Source organism: Crinia signifera, chromosome 3 (genome assembly GCF_055691185.1).
Source record: "Crinia signifera chromosome 3, ASM5569118v1, whole genome shotgun sequence".
In the NCBI taxonomy this organism is placed as follows: Eukaryota; Metazoa; Chordata; class Amphibia; order Anura; family Myobatrachidae; genus Crinia; species Crinia signifera.
In genome coordinates, this window is record NC_139219.1 from 205965639 (window position 1) to 205992175 (window position 26537).

General features: G+C 43.7%; 1 protein-coding gene across 1 annotated transcript in view; it reads left to right on the forward strand.

The window, feature by feature from the left end:
• The window catches only part of BMP5 (bone morphogenetic protein 5), a 171356-nt gene extending 156203 nt beyond the window's left edge, over positions 1-15153 (forward strand). The window contains exons 5-7 of the mRNA XM_083177318.1: positions 141-217; positions 5316-5426; positions 14774-15153. Of these exons, the coding sequence (XP_083033444.1) occupies positions 141-217; positions 5316-5426; positions 14774-14923 (338 nt within the window). The 3' untranslated portion in view covers positions 14924-15153. The remainder of the gene's footprint in view (positions 1-140; positions 218-5315; positions 5427-14773) is intronic.
• Positions 15154-26537: the final 11384 nt, after the last annotated feature.

Genomic DNA, 26537 nt, shown 5'->3' on the forward strand with positions numbered 1-26537 from the left:
ATCATAGCACTTAACATTGATAGTGCTGATGATTTACTTCTTAAATACTGGGTCACACCTGCAAAAGGGATGAAGAACAAGGTTTATGCTATTTAAAAAATGTTGTTATAGTCACTTAAAGGACTTCTTTTTATCCACAGATTACAACACAAGTGAACAGAAGCAGGCATGTAAAAAACATGAGCTCTATGTCAGCTTCCGTGACCTTGGATGGCAGGTAAAGTTGTCACGTGTCTTGCAGTTTAAATTGCTTGTCAGGCATTTGTGTTGCTTATACTGTACAACATTTTATATATATATATATATATATATATATATATATATATATATAGATAGATAGATAGATAGATAGATAGATAGATAGATAGATAGATAGATATTTAGATAGCTATATCGATATACATAGGCATATAAAACACACATGACGTACAGTACAGAGACATCTGCACCATTGCTTGCTGCAGGCTAAGTGGTACCAGGAAGGAACCATCCTGTCCCCTGTTACAGGTATTTGCAGTTCTCCTGGGACAGAGCACATTAACTTCAGCAGCTGCAGAGCTCTGTTGGAAGAGCAGTGGTCACAGTTTGATCCTGCTTTGAACCACCCAGGTGCTGCTGTACATGCAGCTGCCCCTTCAGGGTTTGGAGCACGGAGGCAGCAACTTCATTGCATCTGGGAGTTATGCCCCTATATGCAGTGCTATTTTTGTAGGAAAATAGGTTCAGGAACTGTGGGCGGGGCAGGAAGTGGGCGGTGATGTGGGAGGAGCTACAAAAGGGGCATGGCATTACATAAAAAAAAGAAAAACATATAATTCCTCCCAACAGTGGCAGTAACATAACAATCCCCAGCAGCAAAGTGGAGAATAGGCGCGCGCCTTAGGCGCGCAAGGTTGTAGCCTCACTGCAAGGAGCACAGCATTGCAGGAAAAGAATACTTTATACCGCAGTTTTGCAACCTGCACGCCGAGAATTGGCCCATTATACATATGCCCCACTCCGTAACGCTTATTATACATATGCCACACACAGAGATTGCCATTATACATATGCAACACACCGTGATGCCCATTATACATATGCCACACACAGAGATGCCCATTACACCTTTGCCACACACCGTGATGCCTATTATACATATGCCACACACAGTGATGCCCATTATACATATGACACACACAGAGATGCCCGTTATACATATGCCACATAAAGAGATGACCATTAAACATATGCCAAACACAGAGATGCCCATTATACATATGCCACACACAGAGATGCCTGTTATACATATGCCACATAAAGAGATGCCCATTAAACATATGCCACACACACAGATGCCCGTTATACATATGCCAAATAAAGAGATGCCCATTAAACATATGCCACACACAGAGATGCCCATTATACATATGCCACACACAGAGATTCCCGTTATACATATGCCACATAAAGAGATGCCCATTAAACATATGCCACACACAGAGATGCTCGTTATACATATGCCACATAAGGAGATGCCCATTAAACATATGCCACACACAGAGATGCCCATTATACATATGCCACATAAAGAGATGCCCATTAAACATATGCCACACACAGAGATGCCCGTTATACATATGCCACATACAGAGATGCCCATTAAACATATGCCACACACAGATGCCCGCTGCTTTCAGCTCAAAACCACCCCATGTAAGCAGTGGCGTAACTAAGGGGCCGCAGACCCCGCAGCGGCTTAATGTGGTACCTACTGTAGTGGCAATCTGATACTTGAATCCGGCACTGATGCTGGTCTTACGGGGGGGGGGGGCGAAGAGGGCGATCTCCCCCACTAGGGTCCTCTGCCTTATGCTGGCTGCCGTCTCGGAGCAACAAGACAGGTGCCCCCCTGCCCAGAGCTGCGGAGTGGAGCAAGGAAGGAGCCGTCGGGGTGGAGGGGGATGGAGGCGATGCCGGGCTTATGTTGATGGGGGACCAGGGGAACGCTTGCACTGCAGGAATATGGGTAGAGGAGGACAGAGCTGCTGTTCTGTGCAGCCTGTGGTGCTCCCCACTCCCCTGCCCACTGTGTCCGGATTCCAGGAGAGAGACGTGCTGCTAAGTAAAATTCATATCTCCCGCTGGACCGCCAGCCAATAGGCGCTCGCGGTCCAGCAGACACCAGTTGGACCACAAGCGCCCATTGGCTAGCGGTCCAGTGTGAGACGTGAATGTTACATAGGAGCACGTCTTTCTCCTGGAGTCCGTAAACAGCGGACAGGGGAGCGGGGAGCGGGCAGGCGATGCCGGTGCCGGGCGGCCTGGAGCAGGTTCCGGAACGCCGTTCCTGATGACGTCATTTTTAATTTGAACTTCAGGAACGGCATTGCCGGACCGTTCTGGCTGAAAAAAAACCCTGCCTATATGTACTGTACCACAACAGCAAATGATCTATTGTGACATCACCTTTGTGCAGATGTGCCTATTTTAAAACACAAAGATTGTGTCAAGAAGATCTTTTGGGGAGCTTACAGTAAGCTTTCAAGTTTTTTAGGAGGTTTTACGACAAGAATAAATTATGCTCATGAGAGCACTTTTAGCAATAATGGGGCAGATGTATTAACCAGCGTTAAGTGCAGAAATGCACTTAACGCTGGTTAACTGGGCGGGATTATGATTTCCCTAATGTATTACTAGTGCACCTAACGTGCGCTAGTGACAGACTGCCGAGTTACACTCGGTGGGGCTGTCCCCTGCAATCCCCCACAGTGTTTAGCGGCCGGGGCGATGTATTAACAGCCGCCCAGGCGTTAATTCGCCCCGGCCGCTTCGCCTATGTCAGGGCTAGCGTTGTTCTATCCCCCACTGTGGGGACACCTCTGGCTCGGGCTGCGCTGGAGATCTCGCGGTTTTAGCGGGATCTCGCGCATGCCCAGACAGACGGCAGGGGGGGGGAGCACATTGCGCATGTGCAGGACGCCAGGGGAGCCGATAAGGAGAGCCGTTAACACTAGGCATAACGGCTCTCCTTATCGGCTTGCAGGGGGTTAATACATTAGCAAATAATGGTTGCCCGCTTCTCCTCATTATGCAGGAGAAGCGGGACCCGTTATTTGAGAAGCGCTAAGGGGGCTTAGTACATCTGCCCCAATGTACTTTATTTTGTGGTACATTTACAAAGGATTCTTAGATGGTTCATGGACTTTTTCTGCAAAAAAACTTGAATTTTGTCCTCTCTGATGTCCTGGAGATAGGTAGCACACCTAATTTTACCAGGACATTTTCCATATACTTTTCCATATACTTTTCTGGAGGAATAACATTTCTTGGCATAATTCAACTCAGAAGTCCCCTTTATGCAATGATTAACTGAGGCTAAGCCGGGCAGTATTTTAGGAGAAAAATGCAAACATTTAAACAAATATAACAGGATTTTGTAAACAATACTGCTTTATTAGAGCCCCCTCCTCCCCCTAAGGAATAACTAGCAAGATGATTGCGGTAAACCCCACCAAAGAAGCTGTGCAGTATCTGTGGGCCTGATTCAGACCTGATTGGTAAACGCTGCCCCCGCAAATGCTAATTCCTGCATCTGTGCACGGCTGCATGCAAACAGGGAGAAATACATTTAGCATGAAATGGGTTTCCCCATGTTCGTAGCACTGATACCCCTTTCACACCAGCCTAAATTCCCGGGTTGCGCCTGGGAACAACCCACGACTAGTGCTGGTGTGTAAGGTTTCCGGGCCCAAATCCCTGGAAAATTTCCCAGGTTTTCAACCCTGCTATGGAATAGGGTTGTTCCCAAATTCTGGCTGGTGTGAAATGGGTAGGGGTACTTACCCGGGTTGCCGGTTCTCGGTGCGTGCTGTCAGACGGGGATCCACACAGGCGGCAGCCGCAGATAACAGGACAGGTGGCGTATGCAGATGACGCATCTCTCCAGTGCCCTCACTTCAACAAAATGTGTGTTTAGTGGCAAGTTTATTCATAAAGATCACCTCCCGTGTCCTTTTCCAATCACCTAGCAAGACTCTGCTATCTCTGTTAACTCTGCCTTATGGAGCATACACACGGTTCGATCTAGAGGTAATGGTAGGGTTTATTGAATATGCAATATACGTGACATTTCAATTGATTAGTCCTCAATATATTTTAATATTGTCTTTTATATTGTACTTATGATTGATTAAATATGACATTACTTTAAATAATGTTGTTTAGCGCCGTTACCCATTGTTTTTTTTCTGTGTTCTTTGACTAGGGGAGTTACTACGCTCAATATTTAGTAATAGCAGCTAATTGGCATACCAGCTCGGTGCGGAGTGCCCCCTCCATATCGCTTGATATATATTTTTTCCTTACCATATGTTCACTCACTACAATGTCTATCCATAAATGATGCATTTATACTTTACATATTATTTTTTTTGTTTCATTTTATGCATTCACTATTTGCAGTAATTTAATGTTGGTGACCCATAAAGATTATTATGTGTATGTATTGTTCCACACTTAATAACCATTGCATAAAAGCAATGGCATAAGAAGAAAATGTACTGTAGTATGATCTGTTATTCAAGCAGAGTTATAGCTTCCTGGTACAAAACAGTTTCTTCCTTCACCTTTCATCTGATTCTTTTATTAAGTGTACTTTTGTCTGACTTTCAGCAAGTGCCTCAGATTTACAGGTCTAACAAGTATTGGACCTTGAATTCATTAACACGACATAAACAGACAGCTACATATAAGCTCATAGCTAAGGAAATCCTATTTCCAAGTCATTGAGCATGATTATTAGAACACAAATAATTGTAATGCAATATTTGAGTAGTACAGCGTACAAGATGTATCGGATATTTGGGAAAATGCATAACATCAGTGTGCCTTCTACTTTTTTACCTGAAGATGGAGTGATTTCTTTTATACAAGCTATGTGACCTAGCACCTGTTTTATCCTAGCGTACCAGGTGTGTCTAGCCACACTATACTCATATAGAAAGTTACGTGAGCTGGTGGGAATATTGCAGCACACACACATTTAGTCATGCTCTGGTGTCAGTTTCATTTTAGAGATGGATAAATGAGCTTCAAATTGGCAATTGTTTCCCATAGTTACCCAGGCATGATCAGTTAGAAGAGCATGGGGCTCTACGATATCACAATTTGGGAATCTCAGAATCAAAATTGTGTAATATTTTTACACTCTCTGACATACAGTGTAACGCTTTTGTTTGTGCCTTTGTTTTCACCCGAAAATTGTACAATTTTCTAAAAAAAAAAAAATTGTAAAGCATAATTAGTAATTGTTTTTTCTCTGTATTTTGTTGCAGGATTGGATAATAGCTCCAGAGGGTTATGCAGCCTTTTATTGTGATGGAGAATGTTCATTTCCACTCAATGCTCATATGAATGCCACTAATCATGCAATAGTGCAAACTCTGGTGAGTAAATGTAATGTTTGGATAGAATTTGAGGTTTCTGGGTATAATCAGGGCAGTCCAGGGCACCACAGACACGGCCACTGTCCGCTCCACACAGTATTCAATGCAGTCTGGCCACCTGCATTTAATACTGTTGGAAATGTCCTTCCCAAAATGTCTGCTGCCTCAGAAGAGACACTTGATAAGGATGATAGAGGAAGCAGCAACCATTTTGTCAGGGACATTTATATTTATTAGAGGCAGGCTAAAGGAACAGACATGAACAGCGTTCCCCAGAAATGCTGGGGTCAGAGTCGGATATGAAGATTTTACAGCTAGTAGCAGGAAGCAGTGATTGTTAGAAACCCCTGACAATGAGTAGGAAGTGTTATTAAAATGGTCTCAGGGGCATAATTGCGTCTGGGGCATTACTGTGTGGAGCATAATATTGTGCAAGGGGCATTAGTGTGGGGTATAATATGTTGTCATGGGCAATACTGTGTTGGGCATAATATTGTGTCAGGGGCATTGCTGTATTTGACATAATACGGTGTCAGGGGCATTACTGTGTGGGTCATAATATGGTATGGTTATGGTCCTTTAGATCAACAGTGTTTAGCTTTACTATCAAAAGATTGATAACTAATGGTCGTCAGGGTCAAAAACTTTACCAGGTCAAAATGTTGACAGGGTAAAAAGGTTGAAAGTCAAATGGTCGAAAGACAAAAGGTCGACATGGTCAAAAGGTTGACATTGAAAAGGTACTCATGAGTTTTCATGTCGACAGAGGACATAAAAACTCATGATTATTATTATTACATGGGCACCGCTGCGCTCGGCACACTATTATAATCTAACTCTATGCCCACATGGATGGTAAAATATGAACAAGTCCTTTTTTTTCCCAAAAAAAAATCTGAAAAAATTCATGTAGACCATTGTCAACACAACTCATGTCAACAATTTTATGTTTACTTTTTGCCCATGTTGACCTTTTGACTATTGACCTTTTGACCATATCGATCTTTTGACTGTTGAATAGTTGTTGACCTTTGGATAATCTACCTAGACACTACATTTGTAACTTTATTATATTTTAAGGAAGCAATACAATATTTTATACTAAAGAGTTCTAAAAATAAATGCCAGGTTATTTTGAAAAAGAATACTTAACCCCTTCATGACAGAGCCAGTTTGTGCCTTCATGACAGAGCCCTTTTTTTCAAATCTGACATGTCTCACTTAAGTGGGGATAACTTTTTTTTGCTTTTACTTATCCCAGTGATTTTGAGATTGTTTTCTCGTGACACATTGTACTTCAAGTTAGTGGTAAATTTTGGTCGATACAGTCTGTGTTTTTTTGTGAAAAATACCAAAATATCGTGAAAAAATGGAAAATTTAGCAATATGCAAAATGTTAAATTTTCTGCTTGTGAGACAAATAATCATACCACTCAAAATAGTTAATAACTAACATAGACCATATGTCTACTTTATGTTGCCATCATTATTTCAACCCCCTTTTCATTTTTTTGGACACTAGGAGGCTTCAAATATGACTAGCAAATTCTCAAATTTTCAAGAAAATTTCAAACACTGATTTTTTTAGGGACCAGTTCAGTTCTGATGTGACTTTGAGGGACTTGTATGTGAGACACCCTTATAAATGATGCCATTTCAAAAACTGCACCCCTCACAGTATTCAAAACAGCATTTTGGAAGTTTGTTAACCCTTTAGGTGTTTCACAGGAATTAAAACAAAGTGTAGGTGAAATTTCAAAATTTCTTTTTTTTTGCAGAGTTTCAATTTTAATACATTTTTCTAACAAATACAGTAGATTTTACTAGAGAAATGTGACTAAAAATTGACTCCCCCAATTCTTGTGTTTTCAAAAATATCCTATATGTGGCCCTAGTGTGCACGTTGACCAAACCACAGGCTTCATAATAGAAGGAGCACCTACTTGATTTTGGAGCCTCCTTTTTATGAGATTTTTTTTTAGGCACCATGTAGGTTTCTAGGCACCATAAGTGCTAAAAGTTAGGAACCTTCCCCACAAGTCACCCCATTTTGCAATCTACACCCCTCAGGGAATTCATCTAGGGGTATAGTGTACATTTCAAACCCCCAGGGGTTTCACCAATTTTGGTACAACTGGGATGTGAAAATGGAAAATTACATTTTTTTACACAAACATGCAGTTCTGGCTCAAAATTTTTCATTTTCACAAGGAATGAAGGAGACAAAGCACCCCAAAATCTGTGCCCCAATTTCTCCCGAGTACGGCAATGCCTCACATGTGACCAAAAAATACCAGTGGGGCGCATAGCAGGACTCAGAAGGGAAGGAGTGATTTTTGGATTTGGCAGCACAGATTTTGGTGGAATGAATGGTGGGTGCCATGTTGCATTAGCAAGACTCCCAAAGCACCAATACAGTGGAACCCCCCCACAAGTCACCCCATTTTGCAAAGTACACCCCTCAGGGAATTCATCTAGGGGTATAGTGTACATTTCAAACCCCCAGGGGTTTCACCAATTTTGATACAACTGGGATGTGAAAATGGAAAATTACATTTTTTTACACAAACATGCAGTTATGGCTCAAACTTTTTCATTTTCACAAGGAATGAAGGAGACAAAGCACCCCAAAATCTGTGCCCCAATTTCTCCCGAGTACGGCAATGCCTCACATGTGACCAAAAAATACCAGTTGGGTGCATGGCAGGACTCAGAAGGGAAGGAGTGATTTTTGGATTTTGCAGCACAGATTTTGGTGGAATGAATGGTGGGTGCTATGTTGCACCAATACAGTGGAACCCCCCCACAAGTCACCCCATTTTGCAAAGTACACCCCTCAGGGAATTCATCTAGGGGTATAGTGTACATTTCAAACCCCCAGGGGTTTCACCAATTTTGGTACAACTGGGATGTGAAAATGGAAAATTACATTTTTTTACACAAACATGCAGTTCTGGCTCAAAATTTTTCATTTTCACAAGGAATGAAGGAGACAAAGCACCCCAAAATCTGTGCCCCAATTTCTCCCGAGTACGGCAATGCCTCACATGTGACCAAAAAATACCAGTGGGGCGCATGGCAGGACTCAGAAGGGAAGGAGTGATTTTTGGATTTGGCAGCACAGATTTTGGTGGAATGAATGGTGGGTGCCATGTTGCATTAGCAAGACTCCCAAAGCACCAATACAGTGGAACCCCCCCACAAGTCACCCCATTTTGCAAAGTACACCCCTCAGGGAATTCATCTAGGGGTATAGTGTACATTTCAAACCCCCAGGGGTTTCACCAATTTTGATACAACTGGGCAGTGAAAATGAAAAATTACATTTTTTTACACAAACATGCAGTTCTGGCTCAAAATTTTTCATTTTCACAAGGAATGAAGGAGACAAAGCACCCCAAAATCTGTGCCCCAATTTTTCCCGAGTACGGCAATGCCTCACATGTGACCAAAAAATACCAGTTGGGCGCATGGCAGGACTCAGAAGGGAAGGAGTGATTTTTGGATTTGGCAGCACAGATTTTGGTGGAATGAATGGTGGGTGCCATGTTGCATTAGCAAGACTCCCAAAGCACCAATAGAGTGGAACCCCCCCACAAGTCACCCCATTTTGCAAAGTACACCCCTCAGGGAATTCATCTAGGGGTATAGTGTACATTTCAAACCCCCAGGGGTTTCACCAATTTTGATACAACTGGGCAGTGAAAATGAAAAATTACATTTTTTTACACAAAAATGCAGTTCTGGCTCAAAATTTTTCATTTTCACAAGGAATGAAGGAGACAAAGCACCCCAAAATCTGTGCCCCAATTTCTCCCGAGTACGGCAATGCCTCACATGTGACCAAAAAATACCAGTTGGGCGCATGGCAGGACTCAGAAGGGAAGGAGTGATTTTTGGATTTGGCAGCACAGATTTTGGTGGAATGAATGGTGGGTGCCATGTTGCATTAGCAAGACTCCCAAAGCACCAATAGAGTGGAACCCCCCCACAAGTCACCCCATTTTGCAAAGTACACCCCTCAGGGAATTCATCTAGGGGTATAGTGTACATTTCAAACCCCCAGGGGTTTCACCAATTTTGATACAACTGGGCAGTGAAAATGAAAAATTACATTTTTTTACACAAAAATGCAGTTCTGGCTCAAAATTTTTCATTTTCACAAGGAATGAAGGAGACAAAGCACCCCAAAATCTGTGCCCCAATTTCTCCCGAGTACGGCAATGCCTCACATGTGACCAAAAAATACCAGTTGGGCGCATGGCAGGACTCAGAAGGGAAGGAGTGATTTTTGGATTTGGCAGCACAGATTTTGGTGGAATGAATGGTGGGTGCCATGTTGCATTAGCAAGACTCCCAAAGCACCAATAGAGTGGAACCCCCCCACAAGTCACCCCATTTTGCAAAGTACACCCCTCAGGGAATTCATCTAGGGGTATAGTGTACATTTCAAACCCCCAGGGGTTTCACCAATTTTGATACAACTGGGCAGTGAAAATGAAAAATTACATTTTTTTACACAAAAATGCAGTTCTGGCTCAAAATTTTTCATTTTCACAAGGAATGAAGGAGACAAAGCACCCCAAAATCTGTGCCCCAATTTCTCCCGAGTACGGCAATGCCTCACATGTGACCAAAAAATACCAGTTGGGAGCATGGCAGGACTCAGAAGGGAAGGAGTGATTTTTGGATTTGGCAGCACAGATTTTGGTGGAATGAATGGTGGGTGCTATGTTGCATTACCAATACAGTGGAACCCCCCCACAAGTGACCCCATTTTGCAAACTACACCCCTCAGGGAATTCATCTAGGGGTATAGTGTACATTTCAAACCCCCAGGGGTTTCACCAATTTTGGTACAACTGGGCTGTGAAAATGAAAAATTACATTTTTTTACACAAAAATGCAGTTCTGGCTCAAAATTTTTCATTTTCACAAGGAATGAAGGAGACAAAGCACCCCAAAATCTGTGCCCCAATTTCTCCCGAGTACGGCAATGCCTCACATGTGACCAAAAAATACCAGTTGGGCGCATGGCAGGACTCAGAAGGGAAGGAGTGATTTTTGGATTTTGCAGCACAGATTTTGGTGGAATGAATGGTGGGTGCTATGTTGCATTACCAATACAGTGGAACCCCCCCACAAGTGACCCCATTTTGCAAACTACACCCCTCAGGGAATTCATCTAGGGGTATAGTGTACATTTCAAACCCCCAGGGGTTTCACCAATTTTGGTACAACTGGGCTGTGAAAATGAAAAATTACATTTTTTTACACAAAAATGTACTTCTGGCTCAAAATTTTTAATTTTCACAAGGAATGAAGGAGACAAAGCACCCCAAAATCTGTGCCCCCATTTCTCCAGAGTACGGCAATGCCTCACATGTGACCAAAAAATACCAGTTGGGTGCATGGCAGGACTCAGAAGGGAAGGAGTGATTTTTGGATTTTGCAGCTCAGATTCTGGTGGAATGAATGGTGGGTGCTATGTGGCATTAGCAAGACCCCCGATGCACGGTGAAATGATGAACCTAATAATCCATCGATGTGTGGTATATTTTGAAACACTCCTTTATACATAGGCCGGGTTTGTCGGGGCAAGTTTCACAGTGGAAAATAGTTTCCTTTCTTATTCCCTTTTTATAGCAAACTTTGCACCTTTTTTGTGTCCTGCCCTTTCTTGCAGTGGAGGGGATTTCGTTGGGAAAATGCTGCCCTGGTACAATACGGGGGCCAGTACTAGAAGTACTGGGGCCCTCTGCCTGCTGGTTCCCAAATATTAGGCCCTTTATGACTTCCTCTTGAAAGTGCATAAATGTCCCCCTCTGGCCGGTAGAACGGAATAGCACGTAAGCGTTATACAGTGCCATCTGGATGATATACACGGCCAGCTTCTTGTACCAGATATTTGTTTTCCGCAGGGCACTGTACGGCTTCAGTACCTGATCTGAAAGATCCACTCCGCCCATGTACTTATTGTAATCTAGGATACAATTTGGTTTTGAGGTGTGGGTACTGGTACCTCGTACAGGGATGGAGGTGGTACTGTCTCCATGAATTGTTGTCAGTATAAGGACATCCCTCTTGTCCTTATATTTGACCAACAACATATTTTCGGTGCATATTCCCCTGCTTTCACCCCTTCTCATTACTTGGGCAATGTGCGTTTTGGGGAGGCCTCTTTGGTTCTTGCGCACAGTACCGCAAGCTGCTGTACCTCTTGAACCAAGGGCCTTAAACAGGGGGATGCTGGTGTAAAAGTTATCCACATAGAGGTGATAACCCTTATCCAGGAAGGGGTGCATTAAATCCCAGACAATTTTGCCACTAACACCTACGAGGGAGGGGGGGCATTCTGGCGGTTCAATTCTTGAATCCTTCCCTTCATATACCCTAAACTTGTGGGTGTACCCTGTGGTGCTTTCACACAGCTTATACATTTTTATGCCATACCTTGCCCTCTTACTGGGAAGGTACTGGCGGAATTTAACCCTTCCTTTAAAATGTATAAGGGACTCGTCAATACAAATAAATTTTTCAGGGATGTATAGCTCTGCAAATTTGGCACTGAAATGATCAATGACCGGCCTGACTTTGAATAGCCGGTCAAAGGTGGGATCATCTCTGGGTGGGCACTGTGCATTATCGGTGTAATGTATAAATTTATGGATTGCCTCAAAACGAGTCCGAGTCATGGCCATACGGTAAAATGGGGTGCTGTACAGAACATCTGTACTCAAATATTGCCTAATTTGTGGCTTTTTTACTATGCCCATATGAAACACCAGACCCCAAAACGTCATCATCTCTACTGCATCTACAGGGGTCAACCTAGCAAATGATGACGTGGGGTTTTGAGCAATAAACTGCTGGGCATATAAATTAGTTTGGTCCACCATTAAATTTATAAAATCATCAGAGAAAAATAATTTGAAAAAGTCAATTTCTCTGAGACCTGTGGAATCAAATTGGATTCCTGGCATGGCCAAAAACTCAGGAACCTGGGGCTCAAAATTGTCTGGTGGTGGGGTCCATACGAGATCAATTATTGGGGGGGGGGTCTCAGCTGCTCTACGGGGGCGTCTTTGAGGGGGTCCCTCATCACCAGAGGAGGAAGAGGAGCTTAAGACGAATCCTTCAAATTCCCCGCTTGCCTCACTGGCTGTGTCAGAATCAGAGGCAAGCATGGCATATGCCTCCTCCACTGAATACATTCTTCTGGATGACTGGGATGACATTTGGGATGACATTTGGGATGACATTTTTATTTTTGTGTTACTGGTAGTGAAATGTTTCAACACGTGTATAGTGTAGGGGGGGGTACAAACTTTATTTCAACCCGGGGGGTATGTAGTGTGTTGTGTGTATGTAGTGCAGAACAAAAAAAATACTTTATACAAAAAAAAAAAAATGAAGGGGTTAAAAAAAAAAAAAATTGAAGGGGTTAAAAAAAAAAAAATTGAAGGGGTTAAAAAAACAAAAAAAAAGGTCCTGCACCAAAAATTGAGCACAGATGTTGGTCAGTAACGTCTGTCACTGAACAGCGCTCAAAGGCAACAGGAATTTGATCAAAAAAAAAAAAAATAGATCAACCCTGTGCCGAAAAAGCTGATCAGTGATGTACGTCACTGATCAGCGCACAGTGGCCACAGGACACCCACAAAATCACAGTGTGTGTAAAAAAAAAATTAAAAAAAGACCACACAGCACCCACAAAAAAAAAAAAAAAGGTGATCAGTGATGCGACACTGATTACCAGTGAGGGGCAGCAGGTGCACAACCTTTGGTGCAACTGGCAGCAACTGACAGGTATATATAAAAAAAAAAAACCTCTGCACCCCCAAAATGTTGCTGATCACCTCAGATATAGTGATCAGCACAAAAGGCGGGGGTAGCAGACACAAAATATACACTCTCTATCACTCTCTGTCACTATCTCTCTCTATCTCTCACTATCTATCACTATCTATCACTATCTATCACACTGCAGCAGCAGCACTGACAGTTATATGTATAAAAAAAAACTGCACCCCCAAAAAGGGGGGGTAGCAGACACAAAATATACACTCTCTATCACTCTCTGTCACTATCTCTCTCTATCTCTCTATCTCTCACTATCTATCACTATCTATCACTATGACACTGCAGCAGCAGCACTGACAGTTATATATATAAAAAAAAAACCTGCACCCCCAAAAAAGGGGGGGTAGCAGACACAAATCTCTCTATCTCTCACTATCTATTACTATCTATCACTATCTCTCACTATCTATCACTATGACACTGCAGCAGCAGCGACAGTTATTTATATATAAAAAAAACCTGCACCCCCAAAAAGGGGGGGTAGCAGACACAAAATATAGCTCTCTCTGTCACTATCTCTCTATCTCTCTCTATCTCTCTCTCTCTATCTCTCTATCTCTCTATCACACTGCAGCAGCAGCAGCAGCAGGAAGTCTCAGGAAGATCCAGGAAGCGTCCAGCACGCTACAAGCAGTGATCAAGTGATCAGGTAAGGTATTTGCAAGGATCAGGTAAGTATTAGCAAGGATCAGGTCAGTATCACGGCAGATAGGCACGGTGACCGCTCTGCACGCTACTCCAGACCGGAATGGCGTCTGCAGCGCAGTCACCGTTAGTTTAAATGTCGCGCCTTGGCTGTGATTGGTCCGTGGGTCCCACGGACCAATCACAGCCTTGGGGGCAGGTGGGGTGAGGGTGGGGTGAGGTGTCATCGTCACCGATGACCCCCTCATGCCCCCTGACGCCCGGCGGTGATTGACACCTGTGTTACCAAGCGTCTGATTCGCTGGTAACACAGGAAAACGCTGTGAATGGCTGTTCACACTGAACAGCCAATCACAGCGATCGCCGACGGGGGGGCGACATCGCAGCCCCCCCTGGGCATGCAGGGACATGTCTGCTGTCAGGGACAGCAGACATCGTCCCTCTGTCACTGCGTCTCGAGACGCAGTGACAGTTTAAAGTCATGACGTATATATACGTCATGTGTCGGGAAGTACTTCCCGGCCATGACGTATATATACGTCAAATGTCGTGAAGGGGTTAAATAGCATGAAAAATTATTTTTTTTTATTTCTGACAAAGTGCATTTGAACAGTGATTTTCTCCTTCATTTGATTGGTTTATGTATTAATCCACCTTAAACACTGGCTTTAATGTCTTAATTCAGAATATGAATAATGGGATTTGCAAATGTCTTTTCTTTTACATCTTGAATATACATACGTCATAGCAGAATCCTCACTTGAATTTTAAATATGCCTTTTAGTATTCATTTCACCTTCAAGGAATTATGTGAATACATTTTTTTCCCCTCATAACAGGTCCACTTGATGTTTCCAGAACACGTCCCAAAGCCGTGCTGTGCACCAACAAAACTAAACGCCATCTCTGTGTTGTATTTCGATGACAGCTCTAATGTTATTTTAAAAAAATATAGAAATATGGTGGTTAGGTCATGTGGCTGTCATTAAATAAAAACTAGATTCATCGATGGCGTTATAAGCTACATCATTACATGCAGTGATTCAGAGGGGAGAATGCATTTCCAATATTCTTCATAATATACATTTATGTGTACAGTGTTATGTATATATTAGAATTTGTAATTTATTTTGATATAATGCTGCAATAACTAAATGTGCCCAGGTAACAGAATTTGCTTTACACCATTTAAATAAAACAAACTATATATTTAAATCAGCCAAGTCGAAACTTTTTTTTTTTTTTACTTGAAGCAATTTGCATTTTCCAGAGATATAGGCCCACATGTAATAGAGGGATGATTTAGAGATGGATGCTGTGTAGTAGCAGCTTACAGTGGTGGCTTCAGATGTGATGCTGCAGTGCAATCCAAAATAAAATAGGGGAGCCACACCAATTGCCCCCCCCCCCCCCCCCCCCAACACTGCCAAATATTGCCAGCCGTGTCTACCTGGCAGTTGGTTTGGCTCCCTTGACTACATTTTGGACTGCACTGCAGCACCACATCTGGAGCTGCCACTAATTCCTTCTGTTGGCAATGTAGATCTGAGCTCAGCATTTAAAGGCACAGCACCACATCGATGGGACATTGCTTACTCATAATGGGCGAGATGTATCAAATGGAAAATGCGGTAAAACCCCAGTTTTACCGCATTTTCCTATGTATCAAAAATGATACCGCAGTGAAGGGCTTCTTTTCGCCGCCCTCCGCCGCCGACGCAAACCCGCCGCCTCGCCTCCCCCCCTCTGGCTTACCTTCCTGAAGGGTCCTCCTGGACCCTGGAAGGTAAACCTCTCCTCCCTCTAGTGACGCAGCCGGACGTCCTTCCGGCTGCAGGGGGAGGAGGAGGCGCCGGGTACAGCTTGCTTAGCTGTCCCCGGCGTGACGCCGCGTGAGGGATGCAGGAGCCGGCTGGGAGGTGACGGTGACCCCCCGCACACCACATTCCAGGTATCGCGGGGGACCTCCGTCACCACACCGCGATGCCAGCCACATATGTTAGTACATATGCGGCGGCATCGTGGCGGGGGGGGGGGGGGGCGCGAAGGGCGTCGATGTATTTTAATACATCCCGCCCAATGACCTTCTGGAACTGGAACTCCTTTGCCTGGGCCAGTAAGTACACAGAATCTGTCCTAACCATACCAAAAAAAAGGATCAACATGAGCCCATTCTGTAAAATGGTCACCGTAGCCACTCCCACTCCAATTGAGAGCAGCATGTCAACCATGCTTCAACTTGTGATCTCGCAAAAAAAAGATCTGCACATACGCATTGCGGCATCTGTGCCTGTGCAGATCGCTCAACATCAGAATTGTACTGTATGCAGTTGGGTTTGTGTACAACTCTCACTCAGGCCTAGAGTGCGAAATGTGCAAATTGCAAAGATTTTAGTTATTTTAGATTTAAAGCAGCAGTTGCAAAAAGTTGCAGCTTTATATCTTAGTACTAATGTTTCTTAACCCTTTGAGTGCCAATTGAATTTGACTAAAAATTGGCAAGCAAACATTTTTATTCATCATAATGACCTGTAATGTTTACCTTATATAGGAAATATATGACATTTTTTATTAGAATTTATATAACAAATGTGATTGATGCTGGCAGTTTTAGCAGATATGTTGAACATATCTCACAGAGATGTTGGCACTCAAAGGGTTAATGAAATCTTTGTACTTTACAAATCTCTCAGTTTATTTAATTTGGGCCTTTGATTTTGTCATATTTATGCTCAGAAATTCAGAATAATTCCTGCACACATTATCCATACAAATATCATGTAGTATTTATTTAGAAAACATATATATTTTTTAATATCTTTTGTTCACCTACTGCAATAATAATATAGCGACGCATATTGCCAACCCTGCTTTAGGTGGTAAAATAGTTTTACAATAAAACAACTAAAATTGTGTCCTTTTATAGCTAATTTTTCAAGCTTCTCAAGTGTAATATTTTCAGGTTTAAATATGTTTCATTTCAGCAATTAATTAAAAGTGTCACTTCAAAGAGTTACAATAAAGTATGTGACTGAATATAATGGAATTTAATGCTCATTCCGTAAGCGTGAAAAAAAAAAAACTATTGCCAAAAATATAAAAACACCCTGATGAAAACAATTGTTTCTCCTGGATAGTTTTATGGGTACTTATGTAGTATCTGGGCTGCCGATTTTTTGATTGTATGCCTTAAGTTAAGGCATACAATCAGATGCGATGCGATGCGATATCGCATCGCATACGATGCGATACGATGCGATGCGATGCGATGACCCGATTTTTCCATAGGATTCAATGTTAAAATGGACTGAGTCCATTTTAACATGGAATTCAATGGGAAAAAGGGGTCCTTTTCATACCCCTACTATCCAAGTGGGCATGGAGTTGGATATAAACCTGTGGCGAGCGTAGCGAGCCACCGAGCCCGAAGCGTGGCGAGCGAAGCGAGCCCCGCGAGGGGACGGTATTCTGTGTCCCCTCGCGGGGCTCGCTACGCTCGCCACGCTTCGGGCTCGGTGGCTCGCTACGCTCGCCACAGGTTTATATCCAACTCCATGCCCACTTGGATAGTAGGGGTATGAAAAGGACCCCTTTTCCCATTGAATTCCATGTTGAAATGGACTCAGTCCATTTTAACATTGAATCCTATGGAAAAATCGGGTCCATCGCATCGCATCGCATCGCATCGCATGCGATTTGGTCGGGTGCGATGCGATGCGATGGACCCGATTTCAAAATCGGCAGCCCAGTTACTACATAAGTACCGTTTTATGTGCTATAAAATGCTTAATTAGTCTCACCCACAATCTAATTCACCAGCTTGTTTTCCCGTTTTGTAAAGGTTTCATTTGTATACAGGATGATTCAATTATTTTTATACAACCATTTTACCTCAAATAAGAATCTGCAGTATATCTCATGTGTTACACATACTATTTAATAGTCACAAACTTGTCCATGAATAAAAACATTTTCATACTGCACTTTGTGATTTATTTAACAACCAGTGTGTGCATCTATATAAAAGCATGTATATTAACATGGAGCATTCGGTAATTAGTACCGGAGGTGTATTATAAAGGAATTACTAATTATAAATTGATATGGTATTGATGGGGATTGTCATGATGGAGTCAATAGAATGTGCTGCTCAGATAGAAAAAAACCCACAATGTTTTATGAACATTTAATGAGAACTGTATATATGTTTCTATTGTTCATGATTGATCATGAGTGTTTGCAATACACACGTATTTGTCTTTAGCTTTCTCTATAGTTGCTAATTTTGGTCTAAAATAAACACTTGTGGACAGGTCAGATATCAGCACAGATATCTCATGAAATTCTGAAATGTGTTACTGTAAGCATACTGATGATCTGGCTAAAAGGAACAACCTGAAGGAGTAATGCAGGCCACACATCTAAAAAATATCATTCCAACCATACAACTAGTTGGTTGTTTTTTTGGTTGGACCAAAAATCTGGTAATATATAGGGGGCAAATGACAATTGGCTGCTTACATGTGTGGCCAGCTTAAGAGATGGAGATTACATACAATATAATACTTTGAGACAAGCCAAATGCACCATAAAGCAATAGAGAATGTATTACGTAGTTTGATGTCTGTATTATAAATAGGAAAAAAAATACCAAAAAAACCCCAGCAAAAAACATTTGCATTTTAGTTACTGTGGAAAAAGCTATTGATACACACTCACTCACACACACACACACACACACACACACACACACACACACACACACACATAAATACATACATACGGTAAATATATAATATGATATAAATGCATAGTTCTGTAAATATTAAAGCTTCAGTGAAATACTCTCCTTTGTCGAACAACAATGATGCAAGAATGATAGCAGTCAAAACAAACTATATCTGGGCATATGTGATCTGGAGGTGTGAAGGGGTTAATCAAAATGAAATAATTTGGTTTGTGTGAAAGTTACTAATTTCCTTCAAAATAAATTTCACAATCAGTTTCAAGAACTGACAGTAAACAATAGTCACCAAGTAAATAAATCAGACTATAACCCAAGCAATCCTCTTCATTTGTATGTAACATTCATAAAAATTAAGCCTGCCTGCCTGGTACATGAATTGTTTAAGAACACAAAGAAATTATATTGTTCTAAAATATTTAACATACCAAAAACAGTTACAATACTTAATGATGTGTGGGTTTCTTTTGATCGCTTTGTTTTATTAGTTCTCTATTTAAATATAAAATGTACTCGACATGATCCTACTGTATACTGTTTCTTTTTTGTGAAAAGGATTCCTGAAATCTTTCAGGGAGCAAATATCAATCTACAGGTATATGACAAAGATCAGTTCTCATGATTGTACATCAATATTAACCCATGGATTTCTTTCAAGAAGTGTTTTGCTATAATGTTATTAAAATCCAATGTGATTAGGAGAGATCATGAGCACATTAATACATTCATATAATAATCTCTAAATCCAGTTAGGCCATAAACAGGAAAACTTCCCCATTCAAAGTTGCTCTTCTTGATTCAGCCTATTGGGGTGCTTGGGACCAGGTCACAATACTATCTATGGCTACACCAATTGTAAAGTTTTGTCTAGGTACCAGACCATTACCACCTCCCCTTACCCCATTATTCTTATTATAATATCATAATCTACCCCTTGAGCAGCTTCAGGTAGGCAATTTAGTTGTTTTGTTTTCAGATATCCTGAATGAACTGTTACAAATGTATACAGCAGGAATATGTCTCTAATTAGTTATACACATAAAAACATTTAAAGGATTTCAAAGGATTAATTAACTGCAATTCTCAATGTACTAAAATTCTAATGCAAGCTACGAGCATCTCTTTTTTTCTATCAAATAAGAAACATAGACTAAGGGGGGTATTCAATCTGAGGGTCACAGCAGTCGAGGTTGCTCGACCGCCGTGGCCCAGTCCTGTTCTCGGTCAGCTCGACCGAGAACACGTAGGCGGGATTCAATGTCCTGCCTGCCGGGGAGCGAAAAGGGGGCATGGCCGCGAGTTACGGCCTGGAAGAGGCGAGCTGCAGCCGGCAGCTCGTCACTTCCCGGCCATTCTTAGCAGAACGAGCCCGACAGCTAGTGATGTCGGGCTCGTTCTGCCGAGAAACCCTGCTCAATGCTGTCGGGGAAGACAGCATTGAATAGGGCCCGGCGAGCATCTCCCCGATGGGAGATGCTTGCCGGGGATTGAATATCCCCCTAAGAAGTAGGTAGTCTACAGTATGTCTAGTATTCGGCTTTTCTTTAAACTCCCAAGAAAGCCAGGAAGGAGTATATATATTGGAAATGCTGTAATTCCTCCAAAGCCTTGCAAAAATATATACATATAGAAATGTGCTCGAATGGAGTAGGAGGTGTGGAGCAACAGACCTGACCCAGTGGAAGGAGAGAGGCCCTCCAGGGATGCCTATGCTATCAAGCTTTACTTGACTACTGTTATGTAGACCACTCCACAGGGTAAGGGTCTGCCATACTGCATCTTATGTTCTGTGTTTTTAACTTAATGCATTAAAACTGGATTACACTATTGCCCATTGTTCTGTCCTATGTGCAAATTCTTGACTCTCAAGGGCCAATGGTGATGCGATTGTCCCTCCATGAATGTTATCTGTCTACACTAAAGTAAACCACCTTGAATGGTACAGGTATCAGTGTCCCCTGCAATAATAGTTAAATGAAAAGAGTCATAACAGTACTGAACTATTGTGGCTTCTGTTTTTTTTTTTTTTTGGGGGGGTGGAGGGATTTGGGTGGTATTTTGTCATTAAGAGAATTTATATGAAAAGATGTCTGCATCAGCACATGGGAACACACTGGTATTTATAGAGCATATAATATAGATGGCAAAAGCTATTTACGGTACTTGTTTCCTAGAAGGGTGCCCACGATTTTGATCTTAGGCATCGCAAGGAAAAAAATCGCTTCGGTCGCATCGCATGCGGCCAAAAAAATCGCATGCGATGCGACCGACACAATTACCGATTTTACATAGGGAACAATGTTAAATGGCCCAATTGACCCGATTTCACATAGGGAACAATGTTTAATGGCCCACAGACCCAAAATACCCACCCTGAAGTGTGAAATGGCCCCTCCAACTGTTAACGCCACCCCACGATCAACGTCAACCCGAAGCATGGCGAGCGCAGCGGATACCTTCACAGGTATCGGCGTTCCCTCGCGGGCTTCACAGGTATCCGCGTCCCCTCGCGGGGCAAGCTTTGCTCGCCATGCTTCGGGCTCTGTGGCTCGCTGCGCTCGCCACACTTTCTATTCTCAACTCCACTCCGACGTGGATAGTGGGGGTATGAAAAGGTCGGAGGACGCCTACCGCCGCCCCTCGCGGGCTCGCTGCGCTCGCCACGCTTTGGGTTGACGTTGATCGTGGGGTGGCGTTAACAATTGGGGGGGGGCATTTCACACTTCAGGGTGGCTATTTGGGGTCTGTGGGCCATTTAACATTGTTCCCTATGTAAAATCGGGTCAATTGGGCCATTTAACATTGTTCCCTATGTAAAATCGGTAATCGCGTCGGTCGCATCGCATGCGATTTTTTTGGCCGCATGCGATGCGACCGACGCGATTTACATTTTACCATGCATTTCTATGTAAAATCGCGGCCATCGCATCGCATGCCATTAAGTACCCTATTTACTATTTTTATAGTGAAAACTATTTACTATTGTATACTGCCATTTGTATTAAATTCAACAAGGATACCTCTAATACCACTTTCACATCGCAAATGATGGGTCACACCCAGGACATGGACACGAGTCCATCCTGGGAGCGATCCGGCATTTGCAAGGTGATGCTCCTAAAGTGACCTGGCAATAAGCAGGTGGAGTGGCAGCGCATCACTGGGGGGTGGAGGATGAGGCAGCACTTGGAGGCAGCACTCCTCCCTGTAATGTGAACGGCACCCAGGTCGCTCCACCCAGGTTATCCATTCACACTGCCCAGCAACGCGGGTCCGACACGGGAATAACTTCTATTATCCCCGGTTGGATTGCTGGGTTGCTGGACCCGGAATTTGGCCCTTTCACACTGCACAGTGACCCAGGTAATTTGTGCAGTGTGAAAGGGGTATCAGTGTCATCCTTAATTTTGTAAAAGACTTTGGGGCAAACCCCCCTTGCCCCAGATTTGCAATGTTTATCCATGTAATGCAGTCCTTGGAGGCCCCACAAGAACTGTGCTTTATGTAGATGTTTTCATGCCCTTACTGGCAGGACCAGACTAATAATGGGGAATTTGGAGCTACAGCTCAAAGCATCCACATAAATAATAGGTCTATCATCATTGCAGCCTAGCTGTCCACGCAGTTGTCCCTTAAATAGTAAGTATTAAAATTGTATTTCTATTATTTTTCAGAGATTTCTAGGTATTTAGTGAGACAGCTGGGCTGATAGTGTGATTGTTATACACATCCACATGGTATTACCACAACATAGGCAATCTAGAATTATGGTAATGGGTGGTCCCAAATCCAAATACACAAGCAGGGCGGACCTTTGCGCAGCGAAGCCACACAGCAAAAAGAGGGGTAGAGGTAGAGCAGGGGATCTCCGGCAGTTGCAGGAAGGGAGGAAGCGGCAAGTAGATGGGCTTACCTCACGTGGCTGTGCTGCAGTGTCCAGTCTCACTGTTGAGACATGGGAGCAGGAAGCTGTGCACAGAGCTACAGCTCGATGAGGCAGCTCAGCATCCACCGGCACAGGGGAGGGGAGGTGGCTTAGGCAGGCATGAGCTGAGACACGCCGCTGCATCCTATCTCCCTCCTCAGCCTACTGCAGGCGGCAGGCCACAAATTGGCTTAGACTACAGCTGGGCAGCACACAGCTCTCTCTGCCCAGCGGTCATTTCTTAAATTTAATGCGGCTGGCCGTCTAATGGGTGGTCCGGTGCACCCCTGGACCACCCATTAGATTTGCCTATGGACCACAACCCCACTAGACTGGCCACAGCTACTTCCCATCAATACAGTCTGTTCTTTAGTACCAACTATAATCATCCAGCGATGATCATTATACAAGAGAATCCAGATAAGGCTACAGAAGTGCTAACCGAACGGAGACCCGCAGTAACCATCTCATTGCCAGCTGGGTGGCCATCTGTGTTTATTCAATTCTACCTGGCTTAGGCCAGCAACCATGATCTCTGTTGACAAACATTGAATCTGTCAATCCAATGACAAACCTAACACCAAAACCTAATAACGGACCATCATTCACCTATTCATCCATGACCTAACCAATTGGGACTCATTTCATGCATAAACTAACTAACCAAGTTTGCCTATTAGGGCTCTATTACTACAGCTGAGTATATTTTGAATTTGGCCCATACATCATTAGAATACCAGCCATTGTTGCTTCTAACTGAAGATTGTTTTTACCCTTTGTGTTTTTATTTGTGTATGAATATTTTATGCTATGTCCTTATTTAAATTAAAATTGATTTCTATTTCAGCGCAGTTTTGTTTTATTTTTCTTATACCAAGTCAATATAAGCCCTTGAATGTTTTTAGACCCAGGCCTATATGTCCATTGATCTGCTCACTGGCAGCCTAATGCTACATATATGCACTGAGACAAAAAGTGCAGGGAATTTTTCAGAGTAGCTTCATAGGTCCTCCTCTGGTGTGTTACATAGGGGTAGATAGATTTCAAGCAGACACTTTAATATTTATGTAACCAAAAACAAGTCACTGTTATAAAGGATAAAGCAGTGATAAAGCCCAACAAAGTGGAAATCCCTGCATTATTACTATAGCCTTCCTATACCAAGGAGTTTAAATAATAAGGACTGACTGTATACAGTATCTTAGTTTCATGCTGAATGCAGAGTTTCAGCTTTATAATCATTTTGTGACCATTGAATTTTTGCACCACGGGTACCAAATACTTTTCTGAATTGTAAACTTGATTGTCACACTGCTTAATCACTTATCTGTGGAGGTCGTATCTCATGTGGCCTTGCCCTTCCACAGAATCCTCCAGCTTTTATAGAGGATATCTATATTGCACATGTACAAAACCCATTTTCACCTGCTTGTCCATTCAACTGGGGTGATGTAGGCCCCCAACATCACTGCTGGAAATTAGGCCCTGGCCAAAATGCATCCTAATTGTATGCACTGGGTACAAAAGTTCAAGGATTGGAACTTAGGGGCAGATTTATGAAGCAGCGATAAGGGAGGAGAAGTGATAAAATGCCTGGTACTTTATCACCGGCCAATCAGCTTGTAACTGTCCCTTATTAAACCCAGCCTGCAACTTAATAGTCAGGAGCTGATTGGCTGGTGATAAAGTACGAGGCACTTTATCACTTCTCCCTTACCACTGCTTCATACATCTACCTGTTAGGCCCTTATTCTAGTTCACTTGCAAAGGCAAATTCCTTTTCAAATGGACAAAACCATGTGCATTGCAGGGGGGAGGGGGGAGGCAGATGTAACATATGCAGAGAGTTTTGCACATTTTGGTGAGTTATTTTGTTTCTGTGCAGGGGAAATACGGAAAATACTGACTGCTTTATTTTTACACTGCAATATAGATCTCACTTTGAAGTAAAACCCAGGGCCAGATTTGCCACTAGGCCCGTGAGGCACGGGCCTAGGGGCGGCACATGCTTAGGGCAGCAGCCAGCATGGCCATTTTTACAGGGGGACGAGCTGTGCATCTGCACGGAGCACCGCACAGCTCATCCCACAGCAGCAACATCCTGCCGGGGTACAGCATCTCAGTGTCAGCGGGCTGAGGTGCTGCTTGCTCCCGGACCAAGAGCTGCGCCGGATCCCGGGCTGCTGCAGACAGGAGAGGAGCTGGCGGCAGCCTGACTGATATGTCCAGGGAGCGGAAGCTGGACAAGTCAGAGCTCGCTGGCGGCACCATGCGCGGCACAATGGCTGCTGTACACGCACCCTGACAGGCTGAGGGAGGGAGCTGCAGTCCCTATGCGCACAAGTGGACACTCGGGGAGCGGATGACAGCGAGAGTGTGTGCTAGCCGCAACCCTTCTCCTGCATGCACGCACACTCCCGCTGTCATCAGCTCCCCAAGTGTCCTGTGCGCACTATGGACTGCAGCTCCCTCCCTCAGCCTGTCAGGGCGTGATCCGGCTCCAACTCTCACCGCTATTGCTGCTGATTCTGCTGCTGCCACCCGGGTGTCGAGACTCAGCCCTGTCCCTGCCCGCCTGTGACTGCTGCGGAGGAGGAGCGCGGTGTCCTGGCTGCCGGTGCCTGAACAAGAGTAGGTAACTTATCCATCGAGCAGCCTTCTTGATCTCCCTCCCTCCAATGGGGACTATGTAAAAACCGGACCGGACTAAACCCCGGACTGCCGGACAGGACATCACAATCTGCAGTCCGGAGCTTGTAGGGTCCGGTCCAGGGGGTGTCCTTTCCGGGGGGTGTCTTCTCCAGGGGGGTCCCTTGGATGGCTATCACCAGGGACATGGGGAAGGGGTGATTACAGCCTCCCTGTGTGGTCCGGACCGTCCGGTTTTTGCTACATGCCCGGACCATGCAGGGAGGCTTTATTCTCCCCCTGCTCCTTTCCCTGGTGACAGGTGTGACAGGCAGCCCCCCGGACAGGACACCCCCTGGACCGGAGGCTACAAGCTCCTAAATGCAGAGTTTAATGTCTGGTCCGGCGGTCCGGGGTTTTTGTCCTGTCCGGTTTTCACCCATACCCCCTTCACTGTGACCTATTTTAAAAATCCCAAAGGGGTCCTCCCTCCGGCTCCAGGGGGCGGCCAAAAACTTGGTGCCTAGGGGCGGCCTGACCCCTAAATCCGGCCCTGGTAAAACCCCACCAAATCTAATTCTCTCTGCACATGTTACATTTGAGAAGGAATTTGCCTTTGCGAGTGAACCAGAATAAGGGCCTTAGTCAGGGTTGCCTACCTGATTAAGACTGCCATCACCTGTTGTGAGCTAGGTAATTGATAAGAAAGATGTTTTACCACAGGTGATGGCAATCATTCATTACCAAGGAAGTCCAGGAACGGAGCATTTTCTCCCTGAAGGAGAGGGTCAGGTAGGCAACCCTGGCCTTAGTTAATTACTTAAACACTATTTGGCTGATCTCTGCAAGTACCAATCGAACATGACCCTCTCCTGGACTTCCCTCTTGATGTATAATCACCATCACCTGCGTTGCAGCAGCTTTCTCACCAACTACCTCTTCAACACAGGTGATTGCATCATACATTAAGAAGAAATTCCAGGAGCAGAGCAATGTGTCCTTCCTGGAGAGGGTCATGTTGGGAGGTATGAAGTACAGAGAACAACTTTATGGTCCACTAGTCATAAGTCCTCCTTGAACCATGTTCTAAAGCTCTCTGCATTTGGGGGAGAAGAAAGTTTAATGCCCCAGGTGTGTTGTGTTGGTTTGTGGTGAATTAATAGAAATGAGGATTGGGCCTATTCGCACTGAGGGTTGGGGTGGGGGTGTAATTTTCGGTAAAAATACATTGACACATGGAGGAAATTACATTAAAAAAGGTCACTGGGGGGTGGTGTGTATAGTATGTGTGTGTGTCTGTGTGTCT